General features: G+C 40.1%; 1 protein-coding gene across 1 annotated transcript in view; it reads left to right on the forward strand.

The window, feature by feature from the left end:
* Window positions 1–13,276, forward strand: part of LOC125460382 (acylamino-acid-releasing enzyme-like) — a 66,482-nt gene that overhangs the window by 43,719 nt on the left and 9,487 nt on the right. The window contains exons 17-21 of the mRNA XM_059649968.1: window positions 848–928; window positions 2,477–2,557; window positions 4,015–4,103; window positions 6,044–6,234; window positions 12,048–12,150. Coding sequence (XP_059505951.1) covers window positions 848–928; window positions 2,477–2,557; window positions 4,015–4,103; window positions 6,044–6,234; window positions 12,048–12,150 — 545 coding nt within the window. The remainder of the gene's footprint in view (window positions 1–847; window positions 929–2,476; window positions 2,558–4,014; window positions 4,104–6,043; window positions 6,235–12,047; window positions 12,151–13,276) is intronic.

The raw sequence follows: 13,276 nt of genomic DNA on the forward strand, positions 1-13,276 counted from the left end.
AGTGTATTTTGGTTTTGTCAACTGAATTGGTATTCTTGTGAATTGTCCTGCTGAAGTCAGTGATGTCTTTTTCCAATAATATTAAAATTTTGTACTGCAAACAATTTACTTCTATTTAACTGGAGGACACCACAGTCAAGCTTTATTCATAATCTACGAACTTCTATAATGATGGCTTCCTGGATAGGCAGCAGAAAGATCAAGTCTGTTTGGCTTGCTAAAACACTTTGTGTGTTATGATCTGCTGAATCTTTGGAGACAGCACTTGCTTGGTTTCGTATTGTTTTCTATCTTTTTTTTTGCCTTGTATGTTGGTGAGGTAAAGGAGTCATATCAGTGATTGCAGCAGTAATGGTGTTCCTTCATTGGATCTAAGTTCTGGAACTCCCTTGGTAAAAGCACTGTGGGTATACATCCACCACACAGTCTGCTGCAACTCAGAAAGATGGCTCACTGCCACCTTCTTCGAGGCAGTCAGGAATAAATAAATGCTGGTCTTGTCAGTAATAACTACATCCCATGAAGTGTTTTCCTGAAGAAAAGACATAGCATTTTTGTTTTCGCTGTACCTCAGATCATGTATATACGTTTTATTGGGCAGAGTTGAGGTTTCTTTATGCTGAACTGCCAAGACTGGTTAACATTAGAGCTCTAGTTCTTGTTAACTTCCCACTGTTAAAAGAGGCTTAATGTGACTTCACATATTATGTTCACAGTCCGAATGTTTCTCATTCAAGGAGTAAGGAAATGTGGGACTCCAAGAGTTAGCTAGAATTGAGTGCAGATTTTTTAAAAATTCCATCATTTTATTTTAATTGTGCTTTGTTGTTTCTTGAATTTACGACAGCTGTCCTCCAGTTTGAAAGTATCCTACTCACACCTGAAAAGAATGAGAATATCAAACCACCACTTGTTGTAATTCCGCATGGTGAGTAGAAACCCAGGCCATACTTTGGTCTGGAAAATGTGCATGAAAGGAGTCACGGTTAAAATGTTGGACTATATCCTGCTAACATTTGTTTCTGGATAAATGGAGGCTGCTATTTTGCGAGTGGGGGAGAAACTTTATAGCATTGCCTCTGAAGACTGGATAACAGGAATCAAGTTCATAATAAGGAAAATTGTACCTTCAAAGATAATTTGCTTCATGAATCATATGGAGTTTATCCTTCATTTAAAATAAGTCTGAAAACTAAAGATTGAGAGAAACAGTAAACGTAATTAACAATTGAATGTTGGGATGCTTAAAATAGAAAAGAGTTGTTGGATGTGGACACTAGCTGTCAAAAAAGTAAAAAAAGTGTTTCTGTATGCATTCACAGGATGTGGTCATCATTGGCAAGATAAAGCCAGAATGTATCCCATTCTTGATCGTATATAATCCTTGTGAAGGGAAAAGTGAATTAACCTCTCAACAACTGAATGGTTTGTTGTCCATTTCAGACAGCATATAGGAGTCAACACATATAGACTAGACCATAACACATAGCAGGGCAGTGGTTAGCAATGTAGCCCATTGAGCCTGCTTTGCTATTCAATAAGATCATGGCTGACTTAATTGTGGCCATAACTTCACATTCTCCATAACTTAACACATATTTATATGCCAATAACCTATATAACTTGGTCTTGAATATATTCAATGACACACTGAACTCTGGCGAAGAAAACTCCACAGACGAAGCCCCCTTTAAGAGAAGAAATTTCATGTCCTCTGCAGTTTACATGAGAGACCCCTTATTTTAAACTGCTACCGCACCCGCATCTCCCACCCCCATTCTAGTTATTTGCTTTATCTGTATGTCAACCTTTTGTAATTCATGTACAAGGATACCCAAATGCTTCTCTAATGCAGAAATCTGCAGTCTCCGCATTTAAATAGTAACAAATACTTTGCTCTTCTTCCCCTCCAAGGTGGATAATTCCACATTTTTCTTACATTGTACTCCAGCTGTCAAATATTTTATATTCACATAAGCAATTTCTTTGTTTTGTATCCTCTCATGACTTGCTTTCTTAGCTATGTTTGTATAATCAACAAATTTTCTACAATGTGTGTAAGGAGATCAAGTTTCTTTTCCCGAAATGAGACTTGTGCACTAGTTGGATTTTCATGACAATCAGTTTACTGTCGCTATTCCTTACACAGGTTTTTGTTTTAATTCCAGAATTATTAATCAACTGAATTTAAGTTGATGTTGTGAAACATTTCCTTGAAGAATCTGAGATTTTTCCTGAGTTAAAATAATGGTGAATTGATTATAATTGGTGAAAAACTTTGTTTACTTTTTTAATAGCCTTTTTACTGTATCTCCAAGTGTGTCCCATTATCAGTTGTTATTTGGGATGCAGCACCTATCGATATGTAGGCAAATCAGATGGAGAAATGGAAAGGACATTATGGGTTTATTATCATGTCAGTAACTCATTCAGCCATATTAACATAAATCTTAATACCATGTGCTTCATTCTACAGGAGGTCCTAATTCGATCTTTGTTGCTGGTTGGATGCTGCTGCCCGTTGCTTTTTGTAGGCTGGGATATGCAGTGCTGCTTGGTTAGTATCAGATTTAATAATTCTATTTCTCCCCCACTCCACTCCTGAATATAAACGGTTACATTTTGGGTGTGGTCCCACGTGAGTAGGTCGATTTTATAGTAGCTTACTTTGATCATGGGTGCTGTACAGCTGACTCCGGTCTGTCACCAGGAGGAAGTCGAGAATGAGTTAAAGGCCTGAAGGGCCAAATGGCCTAATCCTGTGCTAAACACCTATGTTCCGGTGTCCTCACTTGGTAACCCCACAAAAGGGTCATGTGGGTCACAGTCACATAAGAAACCTTTTTTTTTGCTTCAACACCTCTGAAGACATTGCAATTGGCGTTTAAAATCATCCCGGGAAGCAAAGATAGACTAATGAATGGTTTGGTTTGGTGAGAAAAATAAGTCTGTGTAAACTAGATATGATCCAGCCAGATGGTGGTGATGGTTGGCTTTCTAATTAGTTGCTGTCTGGATAAATCTGTAAGCTGCTTCATTGGGAATTGAGGAAGTAGAGGTCGTCCAAATGGGAGTGGGTTGAGGTCTAACTAGAATCAAGCACATCAGCAGTGGAGGTGTGACAATAATTTAGTATATCAATGATTGTAAAAGCTATATGGTGAACAAAAGCCAAAGATTTGGCATTTGAGAGTCTGAAAATGTAATTATTCATGACTTGGTTGAACGTTTTGTTCTGGGATTGTGATACTTGGGGGGAAATTGAGTTAGAACGGGATACGGGGATGTGTGTGATATGGGAAATGAGAAATTGGTTAAAAATGACAATGCCTGATTGAAACCATGGAAGTAGAGAGGCCCCAGGAAAAGCTGAAGGAGTTGGAGGTTGTTTTCCAAGGCCTTTCAAGTATAGTACACTGAGTGATAAGAATCTGTAAAAGCTTTTGGGTTGTATGTCTGACTTAGAGTATACGTTGTGAACATCAGGTGCGTGGAAAAACATATTTGTTTCTATTGCCATTTCTGTCATTTTCTATTTGACATGTTTTGCCTTGAGATTATAAGCTTGATGAAGAACATATACAAAGTTGATGTATCTAAGAATGAAAAATGTTGTCTGGAGACGAGTTGAATTTTGTTCCACCTTCTGTAACTTTAACCAATTGCAAAATTGAAATGTTTTGTAACATACTTTTATATTTATAATTTAACAGTAAAAAGTGAACATACGTGGAAGAGTTAAGTAATGTAGAAGGATGGCAGTGAATTGAAGAAAAAAGATGAAGATCATCAAGGATAAGTAGTTACTCTGTATCGAGGCTGAGTAAGGAAAGGATAAGTATCCTAGTGTTGAGAAGTAAGGTGACCATCGTATAGTCATAGCTGGGAAACTCTACTTTGTAACCCACTTGCGTTTTTATTTGGTCTAGTTTTGGAACCCTTGAGACACCTTAAATGATTGGCTCAGGTTCGTTCGAGTGTGCCTGATGAAACTATTTTGTGTATTTTTTACAGTGAACTACAGAGGGTCCAGTGGCTTTGGACAAGACAGTATTCGCTCACTGATTGGTAACATAGGAAGCCAAGATGTGAAAGATGTACAGGTTAGCAGTTAGTCAACAGCTTACATGACAAAAAGCAATGCAAAATAAACTGCAGAAAAGTTGCAGTTTCATCCAATATTAGATTAATTTGATGTGAAAACAGAAAATGCTGGAGAAATTTAACAGGCTGGCAACATCATGGAGAGACAACAGAGTTAATGGTTTGCATCCAGTATGACTCTTGAAAACAGTAAGAGGCTGGAACATGAAGATTTTTATGCACTTGACTAAGCACAAAGCTAAGTCACACAATTTGTTTGTCTAAAAGTTATTGTAGCAAAACACATCAACATTCTTCACAGTCTCCTAAAAAATGTTGTGCCTTTATTGCATGATTTTTCCTTTTCAATCATGAGTGAATCTCTAATTAATTGTTCTCCTGCCACAGACGTTCCTATTAGTTGATGATTTCAGGAATGCTAAATGTTGGCTGTATACCTATTGGCTATAAAATTCAATATTTTTGCAATGTTTATGTATCAAAGAGTAGCAAATTCACTTGCATGCTTTAGCACATAACACTTTTTATTCTGCAGTTCAGTCACTAACTACTAATTAAATGCTAAAATTAATTCATTGATGTGTCAGTGCACCAACGTACTCAGACAAAATTGCTGGAAAAGGTGCTTGAACCCAGAGTGCTTACTGCTCCTGATGACTTAAAACTAATTCACATAATTGCTACTGTGTTGACTTTGACATTTAGTGTATTTGTGTTTATTTCAGAATTAATTGAGTTATTCCATTCCAATAAGATTCAAATGAGAGAGAATGTTGCTTGAAATTTCAGTTGTGCCAGTTCTTATGCCACATGAAATTTACATTGACTTGTTCCTGCAGTTCAGTGATGGTTAAAATTGGAAATTTTGTGTATGCATAAACAAAATCAAAACTTAACACTCTCACTCTGCTATTGTGATGCAGTAACTTCTGCTGAAGGCTTCAGGTTTGATCATTGGTCTGTGTTAAATTTGCTGGTGGCATTCAAAAGTTCCTACTCCTAACACTCTGCAGTGACTGTGCTGAAAATGTAGTAAGTGTGTGTCCCATAAACCCAGAAATGACTAATTGAAGCACCTCCTTGATGGTTATATATATCCAGCAAATACCTCACCCACAACAGACCAAGATGATCTCATACTTGAGCCTCTGCTTTGCCAGACAGTTGGCAACCAGCACTGAATTGCTTGTAAATTGTTTACTGACTTAGGTTAGATGTGTGCTTGAGCAATATCATTAACATAGTTGAGCTTTCTAGCAGTGTTTCTTCTGACTGAATTGCCTACTAACATTCATTGTCAAGGTTTACATTGAATAATGGTGAGATCCGGAGAACGACAAAGATCAACTACGAAAGTCGGCAACACTTGATTCATTTCAGTGATTACATTACAGGCATTGTGCTTTTTACTTTGATATTTTTCATTTTGCTATTATTGTCATAGTGTGACACAGACCAGGGAGTGATTCAGTATTGTCAGACTTTAAAAGTGAGTACATTAAGGAATGCCAGATTGATATGTCTGCATATGGAGTGCAGAGAAGAAAAGCATTGGAATCAGCAGTGGCTGTAGATTTGGCACGAGTCTTCTTGATGTTGGCTTTGCTCATGACCTGCTTGTACGCTTACATAAAGAGCTTAGTCATTCACAAAATAAAAAGCTTGTCTCTTGTAACCAAATCTTTTAATATTGCATTGGGTATCAACAGTTTCAGCTTGTCACAAAAAGTAGAGTGCATTATTTGATAACTCTTGGCTAAAGGAGTTTGCTTAGAAGATGTCGAAAGAAAACCTTGTCCTGTCAAATAGTTAATTTGTGAAATGGAGTGCAGATCAATCATGGTTTGTTGGAAGAATTATAGTAAGGGTTGGTTTGGAAATTCTCCAGAATGGTGTCTGTTTTTGTACTGCTTTTCCAAAAGCTTCACTTTTATTTCAGTATGCTGCTGAAAGTCTGCTAAAAGGAGGAGTTGTGGATTCTCAGAAGGTGTTGCTGATTGGTGGCTCTCACGGAGGCTTTATTGGCTGCCATCTGATTAGCCAGTATCCTGATTTCTACAAGGCTTTTGCCACAAGGAATCCTGTCATTAATCTGGCTTCCAAGCTGGGGACAACAGACATTCCTGACCAGTGAGTGCAGACTTTCCTTCCCGGAATCAATATGTTTTCAAATAATATGTTAGATTTTATTACTAAGGTGTGCCAGCTATGTATGCCTGTGCAGAGAGAGCACCCATTTCTAGATTCCTATTCTGGTGCCTGACTGAGGTTATGAGCTGTCTCTCAACTGTGGGACCCAGATTTTATTTTGACCCAGTGCAATCTGATAAAAGTCTCTTTCAGTTGGTTCTGAGATTTGAGCTACAACACAGTTTGGCAAAGTGCTTAAGTAGTAATAATGTCACTGGACTCGCAATTCAGACATTTATCTCACCCACCCACTCCATTCCTGTTGCTTCTCACCCCCATTGTGTTGCTCCCCTTGCAGACTCACCTTTTTTCTCAGCTTGTTTGCAGTCCTCTCCCATTTGCAGACTCCTTTGACAACAACCCTCACTTCCCAGGCTTCTGTTTTTACTAGCCTCACTTCCCACCAACCCTTCAACACTTGTTTTTTTGTCCAGCTACTTCTTGAGGCCTCTGACCCTGCTTGCTTTGTACTGGCCACCAGCTTGGGATTGGGAGACTTGCTCACCACCAGCATTTGCCACTTTACTGCTTCACCAATCACAGGCAGCTTCCCTCCGGCGCTTGCTTTTGTTAGGTTCACTATGAGCCCAACAACAGCATGAGAGGGGAGCAGTTCTCTGCAGATTCTTATTGACCCAACTCTGAGGAAGGGACTACTTTATTTTTAAAAATCTATCGCCCATGTGATTAAATTTTCTTCCCAACATGGCCACTTTGGTGAGAAAATACACTTTTTCTATGTATTTTGAGCTTCTGACATACTCTACAAGGCACAAAGCAAGAGGGCAACAGAATATTCTCCACTTGCCTATAATTTTGCAACTCCAACACTCATAGAACTGAGCACCATTTAAGATAAAGCTGCCTGCTTGATTAACAGAGACAGTAGGAACTGCAGATGCTGGAGAATCTGAGATAACAAGGTGTAGAGCTGGGTGAACACAGCTGGCTAAGCAGCATCAGAGGAGCAGGAAGGTTGACATTTTGGGCCTAGACCCTCCTTCAGAAATATTTCAGAAGGGTCTAGGCCTGAAATGTCAGCCTTCCTGCTCCTCTGACGCTGCTTGTTCTGCTGTGTTCACCCAGCTCTACACCTTGTTATGCTTGATTAACAGCCCATCCACCACCGTCACATCACCAATGCACAGTGGTAGTTACATTTATCATGAATAAGATCCCTTGCAGCAACTCACCAAGGCTCATTGGGTAGTACCTTACAAACGGCAACCTCCTATTACTTACACCTTCATCTGCAAGTTCCCATCAGGCAACACACCACTCTAACTTGGAATTATGTCATTGTTATTTTATTGTCACTAAGTTAAGTTCATGACACCCCATTCCAAACTGTACTGCACTAATGGATGAGAGTGGTTCAAGAAGGCAACTCACCACCACATTCTAAAGGGTAATTGTTGATCGTCAATAAATGCTAGTTTAGCCAGAATCACCCTGGTTCCAGGAATTTTGTTTTTAAAACACAATAATTGTCAGAATTGCTGGTGTGGGTAAGGGAGATGTCACATTAGTGTAATTGACTGCTATTCTCAATTTCAAGCTGAAGCAATGACTGGAGATGGCTGCATCTGACTTGACCAGGAACTCTCAAATGTTAACATAAGAACACAAAGTCCTTACGTTAACATTCAGGAGTGGGCAGTTCAGCCCTTCAAGCCTGCCTGCCAATCTGTAACATTATGGCTGATCTTACCCATCCCTCAACTTGCCTTTCATGCTAACTCTTCATAGCCCTCAACTCCTTGATATTTCAAAAATCTAGCTACCTACTCTTTAAATATTTACCGGGATCTAGCCTCCACAAATCTATGGAGTAGACAATTTTAAAGACACTTCATAACTTGGCCTCCACAACCTTCTAGGGCAGAAAATTCCACAATTCACAACTCTGAAGAAATCCTCCTTATCTCAGTTCTAAAGGGTGGTCCATTCAGTCTGATGCTGGGCCCTCTGATTCTACTGTCTCCTATCACTGGAAACTTCTCCATATCCAATCTAGCCAGGCATCTCCGTATTCTGCAAATTTCAGTGAGATCCCCCACCATCTCATCATTCTAAATTCCATTGAGTACAGAACTGGAGTCCTTAACTGCTCCTCATATGACAAGCCCTTCATTCCCTAGGTCTGTCTTGTGAACCTCTTCCGGACCCCCTCCAGGGTCAGCACATGCTTTAGATACAGGAACTGCTCACCACATTCTAAATGCCGTCTGACCAGAGCCTCATTCGGCCTCAGCAATGCATTGCTCGTCTTGTATTTACTTCGAGAGCTAGAGTACTAATATTTCACTTGCCTTCCCAACTGCCAACTGAACCTAGATGTTAACTTTAAGAGAATCCTGAACTAAGATTCCCATATCCCTTGGTGCTTCAGATTTCCAAAGCCTTTCCCCATTTATAAAACAGTCTGTGTCTCTATTCTTTCTATCAAAGTGTATAATCTCACACTTTCCCACATTGTATTGCATCTGCCACTTCTTTGCCCACTCTCCTAGTCTGTCCAAGTCCTTCTGCAACTTTCCCATTTCCTTTACATAGCCTGTCCCTCCACCTATCTTTATATCACCTGCAAACTTAGCAACAATGCCCTCCGTTTTTAACATTCACTTGTGATGCATGGGCTTCAAGCCCTTCAAGCCTGCCTGCCATTCTGTGAGATCATGGCTGATCTGACCCAGGCCTCAACTTGCCTTCATTAAGATCATTAATATATAACATGAATAGTTGTGATCCCAGCACTGACCCTTGTGGAACTTGACTTGTCATTGGCTGACATTCTGAAACAGAGCCTTTATCCCACTCTCTCTCTCTCTCCCTCTGATTCCTCATAGGTAACCAATGCTCCATCCATGCCAGTAGCTCGCTCCTAGCGCTATGGGCTGTATCTTGTTTAGTAGCCTCGCACATGGCATGTTATCAAAGGCCTTCTGGAAATCCAAATAGATCATGTCCACTGGCTGTCTTTTGAATTTCCTTACCACTACCTCCAAAGAATTCTTAAATATTTGTCAGGCATGAACACCCTTTAATGAAGCTGTGCTGACTCTGCCCTGTTTTACAATGCGCTTCCAAGTACTCCACAATCTCATCCTTAATAGACTCTTAAAATCTTACCAATGACTAAGATCAGGCTTAACCGACGTATAGTTTCCTGTCTTCTGCTTCCTTCCTCATCCATCTGATCCACCTTCAGATCTTTCAACTACCCCAGTACCACGACCTTAGTGATGGCCACTACACTCAGCTCTGCCCCCGACTCTCTCAAAGTCATTAAACCTAGTGTGAGTAGGGGAAGATGTGCACATAGATAACATCCCTGGGAGTGGCAACAGGCAGGAGACTTCAGAAGCAATAACAGAGGGTGAGAGTGGGAGCTGGTAGGAAAGCTCACCTTCAGCATTGAAGGTACGAGTGGAAGTGCAGGGGAAAGGGTCAATTGCAAATGGAAGCCACAGAACAGGAAATCTTTGGCAAACATCGTGAAGTGAAGTTCTCAACATCAGCTGAACTATTTCACTATTTCATTTGATAACATTAAAACAAAACAGTGTTGACTAAGTCGGCATTAAGCAAGAACTTGCTGCTTGGGATGCAATGGAGAAGGTGGTTGTCTGTAATTATTATTATTGCAATAACTTTAATTTTCTTGGGGTGAATGTATTCAATATCTGGCACTTTGACAAATTCCAGCATTGTCAGTTGATTGCATTTGTTTTTTGATTACTCCACAATAGTGCAACATACTGTTCTCTGGTACTGTTTGTACTTTTTTTTTCAAAAAGATGGCCAGAATGAATTTTTCCTTAAACATTTTTCCATCAGTTCAGTAGCTTTTAGGAATTGGGAACACTGGTTATTCAAAAAGCCACAGTGCTGGTGGTGCAATGGTGCCGTGCACAGCAGCACTAAATACACGCATAATGTTAAGATATCAACTTGAGGCCGATTTCAGACAGCACAGTGGCTCAGTGGTTGGAGCTGCTGCCTCACAGTGCTAGGTTCAATTCTGACCTCAGGTGACTGTGTGGAGTTTGTGCATTTTAACTCGTGTCTGCGTTGGTTTCTGCTGGGTGTTCTGGTTTCCTCCCATAGTCCAAAAATATGTGGGTCAGGTCACTTGACCATATTAAATGGCCCATAAGTGTCCGGGGATGTGTAGGCTTGGCGAGTGACCTGTAGGAAATGCAGGGTTACAGGGGTAGGGTAGGGGTGTGTGTATATGTCGGATGCTGTTTGGAGGGTTGGTATGGATTCAATAGGCCGAATGGCCTCTTTCCGCAGTGTAGGGATTTTGCGGATTTGTTTCAAATTGGTTTAGGAACAAGATTAGTAGAGGCTGTGCTGGCCCTATTCAGAGGGAAAGCAAATTGAAATATTTGCTGTCTCTCATTCACTACCTCTTGGGCAAAAAGGACATTTCAGCAGTCTGACCTAATCGATATATCATCTCATAGAGATGAGAGTCTGGTCATACTTATACAGCATGGAAACAGATCCTTCGGTCCAAGCAGTCCTTGCTGAAAATAATCCCAACTAAACCAGTTCCACCTGCCTGCTCCCGGCCCTTATCCCTCCAAACCTTTCCTATTCATGTATCTATCCAAGTGTCTTTTAAAAGTTGCAATTGTGCCTGCATCCACCACTTCCTCAAGAAGCGCATTCCACATGCGAACAACACTCCGCCACTTATATCTTCTTTAAATCTCTCTCCTCTTACCTTAAAAATGTGCCCTCTTGTCTTCAAATTCCCTGTTTTAGGGAAAAGATGACTATCATAAACTTTAACCATCAACAAACACATTGATTTGGAGCCAATCTACCATCCCTTGAGAAAAAGAACAGGAAATGACATCACCAATGCAGGAAATGACATCACCAACCCAAGGAAACCTAACCAGATAAATAGAAAGCGGGACATAACATCAGCGCTTCGTCAGAGGCTCACTGATGTTACCTAGAATGGTGACAAAACGTCTGAAAACTAACCTTCCAGCTCAGCGAGCAAACTCCCATCCAGAACCTCAACCTGAGCTACAAATTTTCTCAAAACTCGCTAGCACTTTAACCATCCCTGTCATTAGTCCATAAACTTCTGTTATGTCATCCCTGAACCTCCTACGCTCCAGTGAAAAAAGTGCCAGCCAATCAGCCTTTCTTTATAACTCGAACCTTCCATACCCAGCAACATCCTGGTTAATCTCTACTGAGCCCACTCCAGCTTAATATCCTTCCTATTACTGGGTGACCAGAACTGGACACAGTATTCCAGAATTGATGTAAATGACTTGAATGAGAATACAAAAGACATGGTTATTAAGTTTGCAGATGACACCAAAATTTGTGGCATTATAGACAGTGAAGAAGGTTTTCTAAAATTGCAAAGAGAATTTAATGGGTTGAAAAATGGCGGATCAAGTTCAATCTGGATAAATGTGAGGTATTGCATTTTGATACAACAAACAAGGGTAGTGCTTGTGGTAGGACGTGCAGTGGTGTTGTAGAACAGAGGGACCTAAGGGTGCAGGTACATAATTCCTTAAAGTTTTCATTACATCTCAACAGGATGGTTAAAAAGGTGTTTGTAATGCTTGCCTTCATTGCTCAGTCTACATGTACTTGCCTTTTAAAGTGCAGGCAAACCTTGTTGTAAAATGTGTGGGATTATAATTATCAACAAAACAGACATTGTACTTAATATCTGGTGTTGTGATTTCTGCTATGATTTCCCTCAACAGTACTATGGTGCAGGCTGGCTTTGATTTTGCCCCAGACCAATTGCTAAGTCCATCTCTACTGACCGCTCTGCTGAGCAAATCACCTATCACAAAAGTGTCTCAGGTAAGCCGTACATTTTTGTTCTAGCTGCATTTAAAAAGAGATATTTCTGCAAAGTTTGGGTACAAGACTTGTCTGAAGCGAGGACAGTTTGTCTTAAATGAAGTGTAGAATTTCTGTGCTTGTGGCATGCTGGTGCACTATTATGCACAGTCTCACATGGTCTAGAGTTATTGTAACTGAATCTCACCAGCAAATTCTGTTTTGCTTTAAGATTTTATGAATTCTCACTTTCCAGTGGGTTTTCTGTTTGGGGGAAAAAGAAAATCAAATTGCTAATAGCCATTGACCGATGAAAGATCTTGCAAACCAGCTTCAGCTGGACAGATGTCATTGCTGATTCCACGTCTTTGAAGAATGGTGACAGTTCTCACTGTTTACAAGGTAGTCAAAATACTGCTGTGTGGAAACTCTATCAGGTTTCCAAAGACTTCAGTCAAAAGAAGGAGGGAGAGACTTGCAGCTTTCCTGCAAATTTTGGAAGTGTTCTTCCTTCCTTCTAAATCCCTACATTTGGAAAATGAATCGAGTTCAGAAAGTTTTCCCTTTCCCCATTGGCACAGGAGCACCATAGTGTCTTCCAAAGCCAGAATTTCCAGCAATTAAGGCAAGAAGCCTTTGTTTCTTGTCTCCAGAAAAACTCTGCGTTGCTATTTTCCAAAGTCATTTGACTTTCTGTAGTCAGATGGATCACAGCCGACATTAAAGCGTGGATTTCGTTCTTTGGTAAATATTTTTAAATTCTGTTCGGAGTCTTCCTTTTTTTTTATACTTTTCATGAATATAATTGTAATTCCAACACAATCTATCTTTACATGTTTGCATACCTATGATGTGTGCAGTAGGAGGTTGATTTGAGGACATTTTGTGTGAATGATGCAGCAAACCTTCAGTCATTTATCAACAGTCTTGAAATGATAGAAATCAGCAGCAGAATAAGTTAATCAGCTATTTTCAATATGATCAATTGAAGAATTAGGACCAGCCCATTCAGGAGAGATGTTAGAAAGTACTTCTACAAAGAAAGAGTATCATAGAATCAACGATATCAACCATAGCATCCCTACAGTGTGGAAGCAGGCCCTTTTGACCCAACAAGTTCACCCCGACCCTCAGAGCATCCCACCTA

The sequence above is a fragment of the Stegostoma tigrinum genome, chromosome 11 (assembly GCF_030684315.1).
Source record: "Stegostoma tigrinum isolate sSteTig4 chromosome 11, sSteTig4.hap1, whole genome shotgun sequence".
In the NCBI taxonomy this organism is placed as follows: Eukaryota; Metazoa; Chordata; class Chondrichthyes; order Orectolobiformes; family Stegostomatidae; genus Stegostoma; species Stegostoma tigrinum.